An 18,108-nucleotide genomic window follows, 5' to 3' on the forward strand; every position below is an offset into this window, starting at 1 on the left:
TCTTTTATGGTAGTGAGTAGGTAATCTTAATTGCATGAAGGTGGTATTGATAAAATGTTACTTCTTAACTTTACCTTTTTGGTACTCAGGTTTAGAAGGTTAGCTCTGGTCATACCTCAGTCAATTGCTTGTTTGGATTATAATCATTTTTTGTATTGGCAATTAGTAGTTATTGATAACTTAGTTCTTGTTAACTACAGACTTTCTGCTATACATAAATATGTGTGGTTGAATTTATGGATATATGTATTCCTAGATTTACTCAAAGATCTTTACATGAGGATACTGACACAGTTCTTCATGGCGCTAGTAGTGTTCATTCTGTAGTACTACAAAGAAGACATTTCACATGTATGTTGTGTGTGTTACCATTTTCCAAGTACTTTGATTTTAATAACAACCCCACAAAGCAGGCAGGACAGGTTTTTATAATCTTCATGTGGGAGGGGAAAAGTGAGGCTCACATCAGGGAACCTGCCCCAGGGTCACACAGAGGCAGGGTCAAAATGTGATCCCAGCTTTTATGTTCAATTCCTCTCTATTATAGTGCATCCTTTTCTGTGTGTTCATCTGCCTTATCATGCCAGTACGCTGCAAGAGTAATACAGGTATCAGAAACCCTAATCCAAATGACCCACAAAATAATCTCATCTGTGTGCCTATTGCTGTGCTAAGTCTTATTATAGTTAAAAGATGGTGTATAAGCCTCATTTCTTTTCAGTAATATGCAACTTGAGATATTGCACATTACTACTTCTCATAGATACAGCCCATCTTCTAACACCCCTACTCTTGTGGACTTTTTTCCTAAATTTGGAAAAATTGGTTACTTGTTAATACAGATAGTAATAAAGAAGAAAAACCTTTTATGACACATTTAAAATTGTTGAGGTAAGCCGGCGCCGTGGCTCAATAGGCTAATCCTCCACCTTGCGGCGCCGGCACACCGGGTTCGAGTCCCGGTTGGGGCGCCGGATTCTGTCCCGGTTGCCCCTCTTCCAGGCCAGCTCTCTGCTATGGCCAGGGAGTGCAGTGGAGGATGGCCCAGGTGCTTGGGCCCTGCACCCCATGGGAGACCAGGAAAAGCACCTGGCTCCTGGCTCCTGCCAGGATCAGCGCGGTGCGCCGGCTGCAGCGGCGGCCATTGGAGGGTGAACCAACGGCAAAAAGGAAGACCTTTCTCTCTCTGTCTCTCTCTCTCACTGTCCACTCTGCCTGTCAAAAAAAAAAAAAAAATAAAAAAAAAAAATTGTTGAGGTAGAAAAACTTGCAAAAATGTTATTTTTATTCTTAAATAGAATGGCCTCACTGTTTTATCCAGGAGTGTTCTTGTTCACATTTGTCATTTTGGCTTTACAGCAGTTAGAAGAAAAGAGTGAGGATCAAGAAGACAAGGAATGCTTGAAACAGGCAATAACAGCTCTGCTTAATGTTCAGAGTGGTATGGAAAAAATATGTTCTAAAAGTCTTGCAAAACGAAGACTGAGGTGAATATTTTCACTTTTTAAAATATCCTCCTTTTCAACCTGAATATTGTGGTATAAATTCAGGGATCCCGGTTTCCTCTTCAAGTAAACAATGAAGAAAATAGTTTTAGTGACAAGCTTGGTCTTTCAGAGGAAGTGACATCAAAGCCAAGAGAATTTGTTATTGTTTGAGAAACCTTTCATATTTGTGCATTTTCCTTGCTTACTCCCAGACAAGACCTCCTGAAAATCAACTGGTAAGCTAAAGGAGAGATAGAGCAAAATGTCTTGGGTAGATTTATGTCAGCATCATTGTTTCTGTCAAAGTAAAACTAGTCACGTCCATTATTTTAGGGATTATATAACTCGAGACATTAATTCAGATAACATTGCTTCCACTTTCCTAATTATAATATATGCTATATGTTTTTAGCTTTGGGTCTTTTCCATTTCAGCATTTGTAAATAACTTACTTTAATCTCTTAAATTACCTTTTTTTTCCCATTCTATTGGGCTACTTTTTAGTATTTGTCATTCTAAATATTTAGTAGCCAAAATAAAAATAATCATTCTGTAGCTGAATTTATGATGTAGTTTTGTCAGTAGTCGTTGTTTTCAGAGTGCTGAAAAAAATTTCTGTGTTGCTGTAATTTCCAAAATTGTGTAATTGTGTAACACTAATATATTTGGAGAGTTGGTGAATACCTTACCAGTGTGACTTTGTAAAAATATATTTTGTACTATCCCTTGTTTACATGAACTCTAGATTCTCTGTCATCTGTGTGCTAATAGTGTCATTTCCTTCATCCTAGTGAATCTGCATGTCGGTTTTATAGTCAGCAAATGAAGGGGAAACAACTAGCAATCAAGAAAATGAACGAAATTCAGAAGAATATTGATGGTTGGGAGGGAAAAGACATTGGACAGTGTTGCAATGAGTTTATAATGGAAGGAACTCTTACACGCGTAGGTGCCAAACATGAGAGACACATCTTTCTCTTTGACGGCTTAATGATTTGCTGTAAATCAAATCACGGGCAGCCAAGACTCCCTGGTGCTAGCAATGCAGAATACCGTCTTAAAGAAAAGTTTTTTATGCGAAAGGTACAAATTAATGACAAAGATGACACCAGTGAATACAAGCATGCTTTTGAAATAATTTTAAAAGATGAAAATAGTGTTATATTTTCTGCGAAGTCAGCTGAAGAGAAAAACAACTGGATGGCAGCACTGATATCTTTACAGTACCGGAGCACCCTGGAAAGGATGCTTGATGTAACAATGCTACAGGAAGAGAAGGAGGAGCAGATGAGGCTGCCTAGTGCTGATGTTTACAGATTCGCAGAGCCTGACTCTGAAGAGAATATTCTATTTGAAGAGAACGTGCAGCCCAAGGCTGGAATTCCAATTATCAAAGCAGGAACTGTGATTAAGCTTATAGAGAGGCTTACGTACCATATGTATGCAGGTAAGACATGGGAGGTTGGCTGTCACTGTCATTTCCTCCTTCAAGCTGATCTTTGCTGTGGGTTATTGTGCCTAAGATAGAAAACTAGCAACCACCAAAGGCCTCTGCATGATGAAAAAATACCTCCATTTTTTATTTCTTCGAAATTTTACTTTTTCTACTAAATCTACATACATTATTTTTACCACACAGCACTGATGTTTTAAAATTTCCATTTCTAAACCTATTAAATTCAGCAATCCAGGAAGCCATTTATATTGTTAGTTTAGTTGTAGGTATGTTGTTTTTTTTTGTTTGCTTATTTCAGCTTAGCAGGGCAGTTTTTAAGACAAACTTGTCTAAACCATCTATGATGATCGCTGTAGGCAGAATCGAGTTGAGATAAAGAACAAATGTAATGATTCATTTTTCTAAGTAATTTTATTGCTTCTAATGACAAGCTGTTCTCTGGTCTTCAACTTCTCTACAAAGCAGGGAGTTTGAAGATTGTAAAATAGTGTAGCACTGTGGTGTTTTGAAGAGCACTGAATTTAGTGCTTGATCACAGCCCCTTAATGTCTCAGACCCCTGGCTTCTAATCTCAGAATTTACACCGTTTTTAGAAAGAATAAATGAAATACTGGATTGAAAGTTCTTTGTCAATATAAGTGCAAACTTATTTTCACAGAATATGATTTAAAATCAAATGTAGCTCCTATAAATGCTGTTCTTAGTATTTGAATGTGAAAGTTAATCTGCATGCCCATTCTTTGTTTAAATATATTCCTATTAAGGAATGTGTGTTTCTAGGGAAATTTTTCTTCTATTTTTAAAATCCTAAAAATGGATTTTCAGATGTCTCTCGAAACTGTTCTTACTAACTTACTTTAGTAAAGAGGAATAGTAGTCAACAGTGTTCATCTGTTCAATTTATTAGATGTATAATCGGAACTACTTATATTGCCTAGGAACTATCAGGGTGCCTTGCAAGAAATGAAATTAAGTTGGAATAGTATTTTTTAATCAGTGATTTCAGAGTATGTTACAAACAAATCATTTCATTGTCTCTGCATATCTCTAGGAGAAATATTCAAGTGTTTGGTTTTGTTTCAGTTTCAGTTTTTATTTGGCCTCTAGTTCTTTTGCTGGCCTTTTTTATAGTTTAAAAAAAAAATAAAGTATTTCCCACAGGCTAATTTTAAAAGCAATTTGGATTCTCAGCACATACCATTTGGTTGTAGAAGGCATTAGCCATGACATATGTTAAATGTTTTGACAGTTTTAGTCTGGGATGCCAATTTTGCCATTACTTTTCATCTAGAAACTTCTGTATCCAAAATATTCATTTTATCGGCCAAAAATTTTTAAAAATAAATAAAGCACAGGAAAGCTAAATAACCAGCTAACACTTTCCATGAACAGATTATTATCTTTTTTACATAGAAAGCTGTTTTTAAGGGGTACAATTCACAGTAGTTATTCTGAACTACCTCTTTAGTTGATCATCACCAACCTTCTATGTATTCTTTATAATATATAAATACAACTATAAAAATGTATTAAATGACCCAAAATTTGGATCCACAAAATATTTATTTCATTGCTACCTCTTAAGGAATTTTTAAGGTTATGAAAGTTAAAATTGTTCTTCTTACCATATTACCCTGGTTTTAAAGTCTCTAGAGAATTCACAGAATTTTTAAAATATAAGAATTCTCAACTGTTCATTCCACCCTAAATACTTTTGTTCAGTTTCTTGGACTAATTAAAGTAAAATTAATCCTTACATTTTTATCTATGTTTGAAGATAGTTTATGTATTTATTTTTGTATAGACCAATGTAAGTGGCAACCATTGAAGATGACTTAGTAATGTTTACTATCAAGTCAGTGGTATTTTGATTGGAAAATACCTTTACATTCTAAAACATTTAACCTCATTGTTTCTGTAAGGCTTGGTTGTTAATTATGAAAGTTTTCTTTAAAAGCTGTATTTCACTGAATTAATTAATGGTTATTAATAAGCACTTACAGAACCATAATCAAATATTTCTTTTCTAGAAACTGTAAATTTTATTTATTTTTGATTGAAAATAATGAAATTTTGAATGAAACTTTAAAAGGAACCTAACTTGAAAAAACTGATAGCATTTCTATAGTATTGGCAGTCTTCTTTTCTTAATGTGTACAATACTAGCCTAAGTCTAGAGACACAGTAATTTGTAATGGCTCTATTGGTTACTTCTTTTTTTTTTTTTTTTTTTTTTTTTTTTGACAGGCAGAGTGGACAGTGAGAGAGACAGACAGAGAGAAAGGTCTTCCTTTTGCCGTTGGTTCACCCTCCAATGGTGCTGCAGCTGGCGCACCGCGCTGATCTGAAGGCAGGAGCCAGGTGCTTATCCTGGTCTCCCATGGGGTACAGAGCCCAAGCACTTGGGCCATCCTCCACTGCACTCCCTGGCCATAGCAGAGAGCTGGCCTGGAAGAGGGGCAACCGGGACAGAATCCGGCGCCCCGACCGGGACTAGAACCTGGTGTGCTGGCGCCACAAGGCAGAGGATTAGCCTAGTGAGCCACGGCGCCAGCCTTTATTGGTTATTTCTGACAATTGCTCTTTTTTATATTAGTTTTTAGCCTTTGAATAGTTTTGAATGGTTTTACTTACAATTAATGTAACAGGTTTCTAGGTTCATAGTATTTTGCCAAAGTTAAATATATTGAAATTTAAATGATGAGACTATTTTCCTCTTAAGTTAAAGTTTTTTTTTTTTTTAATTCCTTCTAGTAATTTCTTGAGACATAAAATGCCAGTGTTGGTTTTAGAAGTGCTATGGCTAAGGTTTTTGTTTTTTGCCATTTGACATGTTTTCTGTTCTGCTTCTTTTAAAGTTTAGTTTAATATTTTATGTCATAAATATGTTAATTGGTGTAACTGGAATCTACAAGTAGTTTTCATGTGCTGTGTTTTATGGTACACACAAAGTAATAGCATAGTTAAGTAGTAGCATATTTGGGTGACTATAAGGTCTGTTACTGAATTTACTACTGGTAATTTAGAATGTGTTTTTAATAGTACATCTATGAGCTTGTAAAGCATGAAAGCAGTTATCTTTAAGGTCTCTTCTAGCTGAAATGAACTTTGAATCCTCACTACAATGATCACAGATCCAGTTATTTGTTTTAAGAATGGTTGGTCTGCTCTTCTCTCACCTTTCTTCAGCCTCCCCAAAGAAAAAAGGCTTTTTGGTTTGGTTAGTTAGTTAGCAGGTATTTTTATTGAATAACGTACAATACAAGTGTGGCTTACACTGAAACAAAAAGCTAAATTTAGCTTGAATACTTTTATTATGTAGAATTATAGTAAAAGACATTATATGTAGTACATGATAATTAATAATATGATACCACTTAAAGACATCTGTTAGATTATTATAGGCTGGTCAGACATTCAGGAAACAAAAACAAAAACAAAAATAAAAACAAGAGAAACTTGTTTAATCAAACTTAACTCATACTTCACTTGGCTTTAGCTAATTCCATCCTTCAAGCATTTTAACAGTAATTTACAGAACTCTCTAGTGCTAGAGGTGATGTCCAAGCCCTCACTTTACAGGTAAAAACTCAAGGCCCCTGAAGTTTATCTGATTTTCCAGAAATCATGTCACCACAGTTAATTACAGAAGGAGGACTGGAAGTTCAGTTTCCTGACTCAGTATACTTTTGCCATGTGACACTGACTCATGAGGTGAATTTTCTTCACTATTAGAATATGATGCAGTTTTTTATTATGTGTGTTGAGTAATAAAAAGTAAGCAAATTACTTGGTTTGGCTAGTTTGTTTCTGGGAAAATACAAGTCTATGAAGATACAGTCAGTGTAATTTTTTCTTTATTACTGAAAGAGGATTTGGGTAATTCTGACTGTAGATAAAGTTCGATTTTAGTGTATAGTTAGATATTGGTTAACATTTTATTTTTTGACAAAGCCCAATCATTAGTCCTTTTGTGCAATTTCATAAAAAGAAAGCTTTCTGGAAAAATTAAATTTAGGTAAGTTAGAAAGTAGTGAACTCTCGCTTAAAAGACTGCAACAGGATCTTATGTGGGACCTAATTTATAACTTGTCTTTCAGATTCAGTGTTTGTGGACATACAGTATTACACTAACTGCATTAGAACTTTGAGAGTCATCCAAAATGCTGGAGGGATCGTTATCCTGGTGGACAGTTCATTCTGCATCTAGTAGCAGTAGGAAGAGAGTTCTTCCTTAGAGTAGTGCAAGCAGAGAACAATGTGCACAAAGAAAAGATGTTGAGAGTAGGATTTCACCTCACAGAGTTGTTGTGGGCTATAAAATACAGGTCAATCTCTGAAACCCAAACAATGTGGGTAGAGAAATGGTTGGTGGTATGTTCAGCTGGGTAGTTTATTTTTAAAACATGAGATGACTTCTGGCTAAGGATGGTAATTCAGAACTGACATTATGTGGAAAATAAAAGCTTTTCATATTGAAATATGGCAAAAAGATATACATCCATAGTAAACTTCTTTTACAGAGGATACTCTAAAGTACTTACTGTTACTTTGTCTTTGTTACTTTTGAGTATATGAAATACTCAAAAACCTGCATTAGACTTCTTTTGAGTTTGTGTCCTACAGAAACTCAGCTTGGGTGTTTAAACTTTTTTTGATCTTTTCAAAAATTTTTGATCTGTTGGGCAGTGTTGTTCTATTTTTAAACTCTGATTTTTTTTAAAGTGTTGTGCGTCAGCATAGCGTCTGTTTCCTTTTTTAAGGAATTCAAAAGTGATTGTTTATAAATCCTTGTGGAGGAGTTTATTGTTCCTTGTAGCTTTTTAAATGACTGTATTAAAGGGAGTATTATCACATGAGCACACATCCTGATTAACAGTGTTTCTCTAGGTATTCTTTACATAAACAGCTTTTTCACGTAATTAATATTTCATAAATCTCATTGACCTTATCAAATGTCAGTCAAAATAGGGACACAAGTAAAAGGATTGGGTTTGTCTCCTCAAATTTAGTACCCTGTATTCCGAGCACTAATGTAGATATATTCTGCGTTCCTTGGATTTTGAAGAATTGTGCAGTAAAATAAAGATTTTATATGTAGTAAATGACAGAGGCAGCTAGAAGGCCAGCAGAAAATAATACAGCTCATGTTTGAAGTTGTCTGGACCCTGACTACGTGGCGTTGGCAGGTTTTTTCTGAGAGAAGCTGTATCAAGAGAGGGAAACAGAGAAGCTAATGAAGATTGTGAAAATCTTTGTGTTGGGATTTAAGAGTCAAATAGAAGCGTAATGTGGCCTAGAATGCTAAGGAAGAAAACGCTGCAGAGAACATTTTTGCTTGCCTACTTAAATCCATGTTACAGGGTTCATTTTTGAGAAAGAAGTTTGTGAAATCACCTCCATAAGCAACTGATAAACCAAAAAGAGAGGATATCAAAACAAGCCATTTAAAATTTTTGCTATGAATATTTGCTCATGCTTATGTTTTAAATCAAACTTAGCATGGTTTTTGCCTTCCATTTGTCAGAAACATTACTTCACAGTATATGTAGATAATTGGTGCTCCACACCAACAAAGGCAGATTATCTTAGTTTTTATCATTGCCTGATCAATGAAAGTAAGTACTTTCTTTGCTAGCAAAATCATATAACTTGTCCTTATTGGGAGATATTTTTAAATTACCAAATTATCTTAGCTCTTTGCACCATCAGTAAGATAAAGTTCTCCAGTGGTTAGAGTGACGTGGTATATGTTATGGTCATTGAAATAGAGAAATCAATGCAATAAAAATAAAAATAATTTCTGTAATATGTATTTTTCATGTAAAATTTAAAATACAGGTATTATGTCTTTATTAGCTTTCCATTGCTTTATATCAAACATAAATCTATAATATACAATCTTTAAGATATTTTTCCAAAGTACTCACTTGAACTTTTGCCAAATTTTCTTGGTATATTTTTATTTTCTGTTGGATTTTTCTCTTTATCAAGACTGCTCTTACTTCCAGTCAAGTTAAAAACAACTTAAACTTGAGTTACCTTAGAACCTAATACAACAGTGATTATTGTTAATGCCAGCTCTCAAACTCCTCTTCTAAATACAGTGTACAGAAAGGTACAACTGCTACTTCCTAGAATGTAGAAGGCTTATCAAGAGTTATAGAATCATAATTAGACGGATAATTTTTCAGTGACTTTCTGGTACATTTAAGCCAAGATTAATAGGTGCAACTACATTCTGAATTATTTATATAAATGTCTATCATGATTATATAATTCGTGGATTAATTCTTTATATTTAGATCTCACAGTTCTGGAAACCTTAAGTGATCCTTTGATCCAGTAAGGTTACGTAATACGGTAGGAAAAAAAGCACCAAATCAGGGTTACATGATCTAGGTTCAGGATGCATGTCTACCATTCCACTGTGTGACCTTAGATACGTCTTGGTTACTTCTCTCATCTGCCCTCATATGGAATAAACTATGTGAAAGGTCTCTGAGAACATTACATAACAGACATCAGAACTACTGTGATCCCATCTGACTGATGGGGCAGCGAGGCACATTGTGGCTTTCCCAGCATTACCATCGATTACCAAAGTTCTAAAAGAAGATGAAAAGTCCATTTTAAAATAGTTTGCCTTTAAAAATAACTGGGTTTTTAAAAACATACTTTAATTCATTTAGAACTGGTTTGTATCTCATTTTTCAACTTAAAATTACCTTTTGCTATCCCATACTTTTTAGCTTTACTTAGAAATGGATCTGGATGTTGGTTTCAATTTTTAGATTGGAATAAGCTTTTTTAAGGGGGAGGGCACACCCTAAATTTGGAACACAGTTCAGGGATGCTTAGAGCATTCACTACTGAGGATGGGCTTTCTCTCCAACAGCAATAGCTCAGCATCTCCATAGTGGCCACTGTTATTGCTTCCTAAACATGTGCTGTTTTGAGTAGCCTCACCTTACAAATAGATTTGCAGAACAGGAAGAAGATTCTTGAAAGGGAGGATTGTGATGAAACCGATAAAAATCTCTGTTTTAAAATCTTGTACATCCTTCTGTTTTAAAATCTTTTCTTCTGGATGAAACATTAGTCTTTAACTTTTGAGGATCTCTGTAACTGAAGACAAACAATAAAATACCAACAGAGAGGAAATTATTAAAGGATTAAATGTATTTAAATTACTTTTATCAGTAACCCACTTTAGCTTCAGAAAGAATAAAGCTAGGGGGTAGGCTTGGTGGCTCAGTGGGTGTCTCTTATGGGTGTCTGAGTCCCATATTGAATTGCTGATTCAAGACCTGGATACTCTGCTTCCAATCCAGCTTCCTGCTAATGTATCCTGGGAAGTTGATGATGACTTAAGTGCCTGGGCCCTGTCACCCATGTGGGAGACCCAGATGGAGGTCCTGACTCCTGGTGTCAGCCTAGCCATTGGATGGAAGATCTCCATCTTATCTGTCACTCTGCCTTTCAAGTAGATTAAAACAAACAGAATTGAAAAAACTATAAAACCAATGTATTTTTATTCTGTATATTTTTAACTTTAAAAAAGTAATATTTTTAAATTCAGGGTTGTCTGATATTTAAATCAGCTCATTATCTTTTAAAAATTATTTATGTATTTATTTGAGAGGCAGAGAGAGCTGGTTTATTCCCCAGTTGCCTGCAATGGCTGGGGCTGGGGTAGGCCAAAGTCAGAAGCTGGGAAACTCAATCCAGGTCTCCCACATGGGTGGCAAAGACCACTTACTTGGTTCATCACCTGCTGCCTCTCAGGTTACACATTAACAGGAAGCTAGAATTGGGAGCAGAGCCAGGATTCAAACCCAGGCACTCCAACATGGGATGCGTTGTCCCAACTGGCATCTTAACTGCTACGCCAAACACCTGCCCCTAGTTCATTATCTTGGTAACCACAAATACCAACAGATTGGAAAGAGGTTTTTTGTTTTGTTTTGTTTTTTGAGATTGATTGACTGAGTTTTTGAAAGGCAGAGTTAACACAGAGAGGAAAAGGGAAAGGGAAAGAGGAAGTGATCTTCATCCACTGGGTCACTCCCGAAATGGCAGCAATGGCAAGGGCTGAGCCAGGCTGAAGCCAGGAGCGTGGAATTCCATCTGGGTTTCTTGTGGGAATGGCAGGGGTCCAAGTACTTGGGCCATCCTCTGTTGCTTTCCCAGGCACATAAGCAGGGAGCTGGACTGAAAGTGGAGTAGCCAGGACAAAAACCAGCCCTCATGTGGGATGCTAGCTTTGCAGGCAGCAACTTAACCTGTTGTGCCACAGTGCTGACCCCAAGATTTTTGTTTTGTGATAAATCCATGAGTTTGCCTTTTAGTAGAAAAGTTGATATATCAGAAATATTTTGAAGTTAAAATATTTAGAATCAATCTAAATAGAAATTTTCCAAATACATTCTGATTTTGCTAAGTCCGTGCTAATAAAAGACAATGCATATCTTTTAAAATATTTTGATTCAAAGTGTTTAGCCTAGCAAAAATAAAGGTGTTCACTACCCTCAATGAGATATCATTAGAGTTTACTAGTCCATAATGTAAACAGGAAAAAAAAAAAACTGCTTCCAGAAGACACAAGCAAATGAATTTTTTTCTCTTAAAATTAAATGCAGACCTTGATGAAATTCAGTTATAGAAGTGAGTGGTGTTTTGTTTCCTGGGAAGAAATGTTTCCCCCTCTTTATGCACAAGTCTCTTGTGTTGATGACAGCAGCCCTTCTCCACAATTAGAGGAGAATACTGTTAGGAGAGGAGGGAGGCAGGCAAGCCTGGAGAATTTATCACACTCAGTATGCCTCTTGTTTCAACTTCATGAAAATGTGAATGCAAAGTGTATCCTTTCACGTAAGGGACTGGAGACTTTCTGCTCTTGGGATTAAACTCTGATTGTGACCACCTGATATTTAAAAGGAATGCGAGGTTGGGAAGTGGACAAAACAGCATATTCTAGCAGTAATAGTTTGAGAGGCTTATAGATAAGCCTTTTTTTTTTTTTTAGCAGTTCTAAGTAAGGCCTCTAGCCAATAAAATAATTTAGAAATATGGTTAACTTAATCTGTTACTTTATCACTGATTTCTACTTGTGTTCTCTTGTTAACATGATTTAAAGAAGTCTGGATAACTAATCTGGATGTTAGGAAAAGTAATGGCGGATTGCTTGGCCTTTGTCTACCAGGGAGATTACTGGTGATGCTCTGCAGTTCTTGTAGCGGGGGGAGCCGGGCTCCATGCTCTGCCTTTGCCTTTCTTCTTTGCACATTCTCTGACCAGTGATGAGTTTAAGACCAGTTGGTCAGAGTGTACAGAGGGCAAGTCATAGCTGATACAGTATTTCAATATGAATGTTTTTGCCACTAATTTAGGAAGCACTAAAGCTAACAGTGCCTTACAAAGTCCAAGGCATTCTTTCTATGTGTTAAAACAATTTTGGATTTTAAAATTGATTATTTGATCTTTTGGAAATGTGAATAATAGCTTTATTCATTCTGAATTAAAGAATTTAATAAGATATTTTTCCTTTTTCTTCTTAGATCCCAATTTTGTTCGGACATTTCTTACAACATACAGATCCTTTTGCAAACCTCAAGAACTACTGAGTCTTATAATAGAAAGGTCTGACAACTTAAAAATGTTTAATCTTTATTTTTTGAAAGAGATTGAGCTAAGATTTTATATGTTTCTCAGGAATATGGTAGATGAGCTTTAAATTGCAGATCATGAGCAATTTTAAAATATAATCATAGTGTTAGCTTTGATTATTTAAACATAAAATACTATTTTTTAAATATGGAAACTCAGTATTTGGAATGTCAAGTTAAAGAACTATATAGAAGTGTATAAATTCAACTCTGAAAATTCAAGTTTTTGATGATTCAGATGTGTTAGAAGTTTCCAGATGTATCACATGTTGAGTAAAATGGAGCTTGTTGATTAATAAATACTGTAATGAAGAAAAGTGTTTCAAAGAGCAGTGAACTTTTTGAGCATTACCCTTAAAAATTATTGTCAGCTGATTTAGAGTAACCTTACAAATCAGAAAAGAATATCAGTTCTATAACTTCATAGTCACATTTATTAGATTTTACATATATTCTTGATTATGTTTCTAGTTAGTCTTATCTGTTAGCAAGTACTAATATCTTTTTCTGAAATTTAAAGTAATATTGTTAGCCTTTACATTACAGAAGGCTCACTTGTTTTCACTAATGTGTATATCCTTAGTAATTTTTTCCAGTATTCTCTTGATTGTGCTGCCTAGTGCAAAGGTTTGTGGATCACTATTTATACAATTTGGTGCAATTAGTATTTTCATCAACTTGTTCTATTTTATATTAGGTTTGAAATTCCAGAACCTGAGCCAACAGAAGCTGATCGCATAGCTATAGAGAATGGAGATCAACCTCTGAGCGCAGAACTAAAAAGGTTTAGAAAAGAATATATACAGCCTGTACAGCTGCGGTAAGTTGAAGTCTGTGAAGACCTTTCCCAAGCAAGGAGGAGGTAACAAATGACATGAGTGAGTTAAGAGGAATCATCAGAAATCATGTGTGAGTCTTAATTAACGTAGAATGTTTAAAGTGTTAAGCCACTGATAAGATTATTTAACTTGATAAGAGTTGCTCTGTTCTTATTTGTACCACTCATTGTGATAAACTTTTATGTTTGAGTTTGCCTGTAATTCAATTCTGTGTTAATACCATAGAGTATTAAATGTATGTCGGCACTGGGTAGAACACCACTTCTATGATTTTGAAAGAGATGCAGACCTTTTGCAGCGAATGGAGGAATTTATTGGAACAGTAAGAGGTATGATTTTTTTAAAGTGCCTTATTTTCTATGAAATGAAAGAACCATTATGGTTACTACCAATTGATGTAATTATTGCTCAGTGTTGAGGTATTTGTAATAGTGCCAGCACAACCATTTGAAAAAATTAAAAATTTTCATGAAATGACATTCAAACCTACAAGTTGCTCAGTAATCAGTCAGTCTGTTGACACAAAATATTTCCATTTAGCATTTTAGAATTGCTTAGAAGATGTCACAATTTAAACTAAGTCACTTATTTATAAGTATGTGTACCCAAAGACATTTAAGAACTGTTGGCCACTATAACACTGCTAATGGAGGCTGAGTGGGCCACAGTTAAGTGAACAAGGAGAAGCAGAGGCAGCAGAACATTTTAAACTGAGAGTCTACTTCTAACACCACCACTAGCCAGATAAAGTGACTGTGCTGGTTTAGACTTCAGTTTCCTTAGCAGAAACATAAGGAGCTAGGTTTGATCATCTCAAGGGTTTCTTGTCTAGTTTTAAAGATTCTATGGATATATGACTGTAAGGATGTCCCAAAGTTATTTTATTTCCATGATATACTCTAAATAAGAATCAGAAAATAGCAGGTTAAATGAAATACTTTCCTCTAGAGTACAAAATTGCCATATGAAAAATCACACTAAAATAAGGAATCCATTCTCCAGCATTGTTTAGTTTATAAAAATGCAATGCTAACTAGATCAATAGTGTATATGAGCTATCCTTATATATCTTGTGATTTGTGTAGAATGCACATTTTTAAGGGAAAATAATAAACTAATATTTTGAACTGAAAGAACAATAGAGATGAAAAATTTCTACAAATAAGTTACTTTCTAATGTTATTTAGAAAGGATCTGGAAAAATGTATACCCATGTTTAAAAAGTGAGATTGGGATAGGGGGTGCCAGGAAAGCATGAAGGGGAATGTACAGTTTTTATTTGTTCATTGGAACTTTTTATAGCAAAAAGATTCAGATTATCACTTATGTGATTTTAAGCCATTTTTTAAATATTGAAGAGTATTTAAATATTATTTAAAATATAATGTATTTCAGGTAAAGCAATGAAAAAATGGGTTGAATCTATCACTAAGATAATTCAAAGGAAAAAAATTGCAAGAGACAATGGACCAGGTCATAATATTACATTTCAGAGCTCACCTCCCGCAGTTGAGTGGCATATAAGCAGACCCGGGCACATCGAGACTTTTGACCTGCTCACCTTACACCCAATTGAAATTGCTCGACAACTCACTTTACTGGAATCAGATCTATACCGGTATGTAATTTGACATTCAAACTGAAATACCATTTTAAAAGTATCATTTTTTAGAATGGCATACTGGTTTCCGCCTTATTGGGTTATCACAAGACATGAATAAGATAGGACATATAATGTCAGGTGGTAGGGCCTGGCAGGTACTCCCTCTTTCACTCCCTTGGCCCCTCTTGCTCTGTCTGAATTTATACTTTCTCTTTTTCTGTAGTCAGCCTTAGTGGGTGAAGCTAGGTTCAAATCTTGGCATTACCAATTGCTACCTTGGTATCCTTGGGCAACTCTAACCTCCTTTTTTTGTTTTTATTTTTTATTTGACAGGTAGAGTTATAGACAGTGAGAGAGAAAGAGAGAAAGGTCTTCCTTCCATTGGTTCACTCCCCAAATGGCCGCTATGGCCGGTGCTGCGCCGATCCAAAGCCAGGAGCCAGGTGCTTCCTCCTGGTCTCCCATGCGGGTGCAGGCGCCCAAGCACTTGGGCCATCCTCCACTGCCTTCCCGGGCCACAGCAGAGAGCTGGACTGGAAGAGGAGCAACTGGGACTAGAACCCGGCACCAGCCCTCTAACCTCATTTTTAACTTTTATCCTTCTACCCCTTAGTTACCTCAAGAAGAAGCCAATGAATAGCACCTTCTGTAGCTGTTTTAAGACTTAAGGTGATCAATGTATCTATGATGCTTAGCACACTGCCTAGCATAAAATTAAAACTTAATCATTGGTAACTATTGCTGTTGTTATAATTTTAAGTCATGGCTAGTTGTAGCCTCTTGTAGCTTATTCTACATTGAGACAACTATCATCTCAAAAATGTCTATCTGACTTTAAATGGAGACTACTTAGAAAATCATTTATTTTTAAATAAATGAGAAAAGAAACTGTATTTATGGATCACCTTCACCCAAAGAACATAATATTCCCAAAGTTATGGTCTTGGAATCTATTTTATTTATTTCCCAGTGCCCCCACCCGCCAGAGAAAGAGGAGGCTCTTTTGGATCAATGAGTAATATTTGTTAGCGCTGGGACAGATATGGGAAAATCTCACACTTGCCCAGAGCAAAATGTTTTTTAAAAATCCAGAGAGAAAGATGCATAATAAATTTTTGGTTCTATCTTGTTCTCATAGGCCTTTCTCTTGTGTAAGAGAAAAGTTTTGGTAGGAGTGTAGTTTTAATTTATCTCATTTATTTAATAAAGTATCTTCATTAGAGGGAAAGTTATTAGCATTTATAAAGTATATAGCATTTATGTATTGATTATTTTAGAGCTGTGCAGCCATCAGAATTAGTTGGAAGTGTGTGGACAAAAGAAGACAAAGAAATTAATTCTCCTAATCTTCTGAAAATGATCCGACACACCACTAATCTCACTTTGTGGTTTGAAAAGTAAGTATTCCTGACATTCCTAAAATATAGCTGCATTTCAGTGCAGTTTTATTTCTATAAGTGTCATATCCTTTTGTTCCTCTATTCCTCCTTTCTTTCACATTTAGTGAATATTTTTCTAATGCACTATTTAATTTCACTAATATTTTTTCTTTTGAAATTTTCTAGTAGTTGACTTAGGGCTTGCCATATCTATCTTATTAGAATCATCTTCACATTTATAGTCGCTTAATTCCAATGATACATAGGAATATTTTAATTCCTTTATAGCTCTATTTCCTTTTTCCTCTTTTTGTGATGTTGTAATACACAATAAGCCTAATTAGTGATGGGAATCCAACAGTACATTATTGTAATTATTGTTTTACCATTTGCTGTCCTCCTTTTAGCCTATTACAACTCTCCTCTTACACACCTCTGTATTATAGACCCAATCATACATCTATACCCATTATTTTATACAGTTAGTATTTAAATCGATTAAAAAGAGAAAACCTGTATGTAATAGTTTTTATAATTACATAATTACCTTTACTGGTGTTCTTTGTAGAGATTCAGAATATCATCTGGGACCACTTGCTTTCAGCCTGAAGAACTTGTTTTAATATTTCTTGTTTAACAGGTTATCTAACAACAAATGTTGTTTTTGTTTTATCTGGGAAAATCTATTTTACCTTCATTTTTTAACAGCTGTATCTTCAAGTCAACTAATTTTTCTTCTGTTCAAATTGACTATGGAACCTCCACAGCAAGTTTTTTATTTCAGTTATTGTGTTTTTCAGTTCCAGAATTATCTTTTTATAGCTTATATCTCTTCAGTGAGATTCTCCTTACTGTACATTGTTATGATACCTCCCTTTACTTCTTTATGATGCTTTCCTTTGTTCTGTGAACATATTTATAATGGCTATTTTGGAATCTTTTTCTGTTAAATGTGATATCTGGTCACAGACAGTTTCAGTTCCCTGCTCTTTTCCCAATATATAGGCTTTCCCATACTTCTCCATTTCTTTACATGCCTCGTAATTTCTTGTTGGAAACTTGACATGTAGATAATATATTGTAGCAACCCTGAGTACTGTTATCCTCCCTGACTCCTGGCCTTTCCAGGGCTTGTTACTGTTACTTGCTAATTTGTCCAATGTCTAGCAGGGTTATTGTAGTGAAGCCTATTCTTAGAGAAAGACACACACACACACCACACACACACACACACACACACCACACACACACACTGTTGGGTCGGGATGAGACCCGCAGAGGATTAGATTTGAATATCTCCACAGTCATCCTGGGAAGGCAGTGGTATCAGTGGGGCTCATTTGACTTCTTCCCTAACCACACACACCCAAACTCCACTAGTTGGCAGCTGATTGTCCTGTTGTTTTCAACAATTCCCTGGCAGCATAAAATGCTCTGCTAAACTAATCAAATTGGTTTCTGAGGCCACTGTTTGATATTTGTTTTGTCCCTAGGAGGACCCCTCTCAGCTCTCTTGTTTCCTGGGTCTCCTACAAACTGGTGGACCTGCAGTCTAGATTCTATTTGTATTTCATTATATGTATGAATCTCCTCCCAAATGCCTTTCACCACAAACTCCACTCTTCTTTTGAGCACTCTTAAGTTTAATCTTCACACTTGCTGCAAATGATAACACA

The 18,108-nt window shown here is 35.4% G+C and overlaps 1 protein-coding gene across 2 annotated transcripts in view; it reads left to right on the top strand.

Annotated features, from left to right (window-relative positions):
• Nucleotides 1-18,108, top strand: part of SOS1 (SOS Ras/Rac guanine nucleotide exchange factor 1) — a 138,043-nt gene that overhangs the window by 93,226 nt on the left and 26,709 nt on the right. For both annotated transcript variants that reach the window (XM_051842966.2, XM_051842967.2), the window contains exons 9-15: nucleotides 1,360-1,487; nucleotides 2,279-2,934; nucleotides 12,504-12,585; nucleotides 13,309-13,431; nucleotides 13,676-13,779; nucleotides 14,846-15,068; nucleotides 16,331-16,450. In XM_051842966.2, the coding sequence (XP_051698926.1) occupies nucleotides 1,360-1,487; nucleotides 2,279-2,934; nucleotides 12,504-12,585; nucleotides 13,309-13,431; nucleotides 13,676-13,779; nucleotides 14,846-15,068; nucleotides 16,331-16,450 (1,436 nt within the window). The remainder of the gene's footprint in view (nucleotides 1-1,359; nucleotides 1,488-2,278; nucleotides 2,935-12,503; nucleotides 12,586-13,308; nucleotides 13,432-13,675; nucleotides 13,780-14,845; nucleotides 15,069-16,330; nucleotides 16,451-18,108) is intronic.

This window comes from Oryctolagus cuniculus, chromosome 2, assembly GCF_964237555.1.
Source record: "Oryctolagus cuniculus chromosome 2, mOryCun1.1, whole genome shotgun sequence".
Taxonomy (NCBI): domain Eukaryota; kingdom Metazoa; phylum Chordata; class Mammalia; order Lagomorpha; family Leporidae; genus Oryctolagus; species Oryctolagus cuniculus.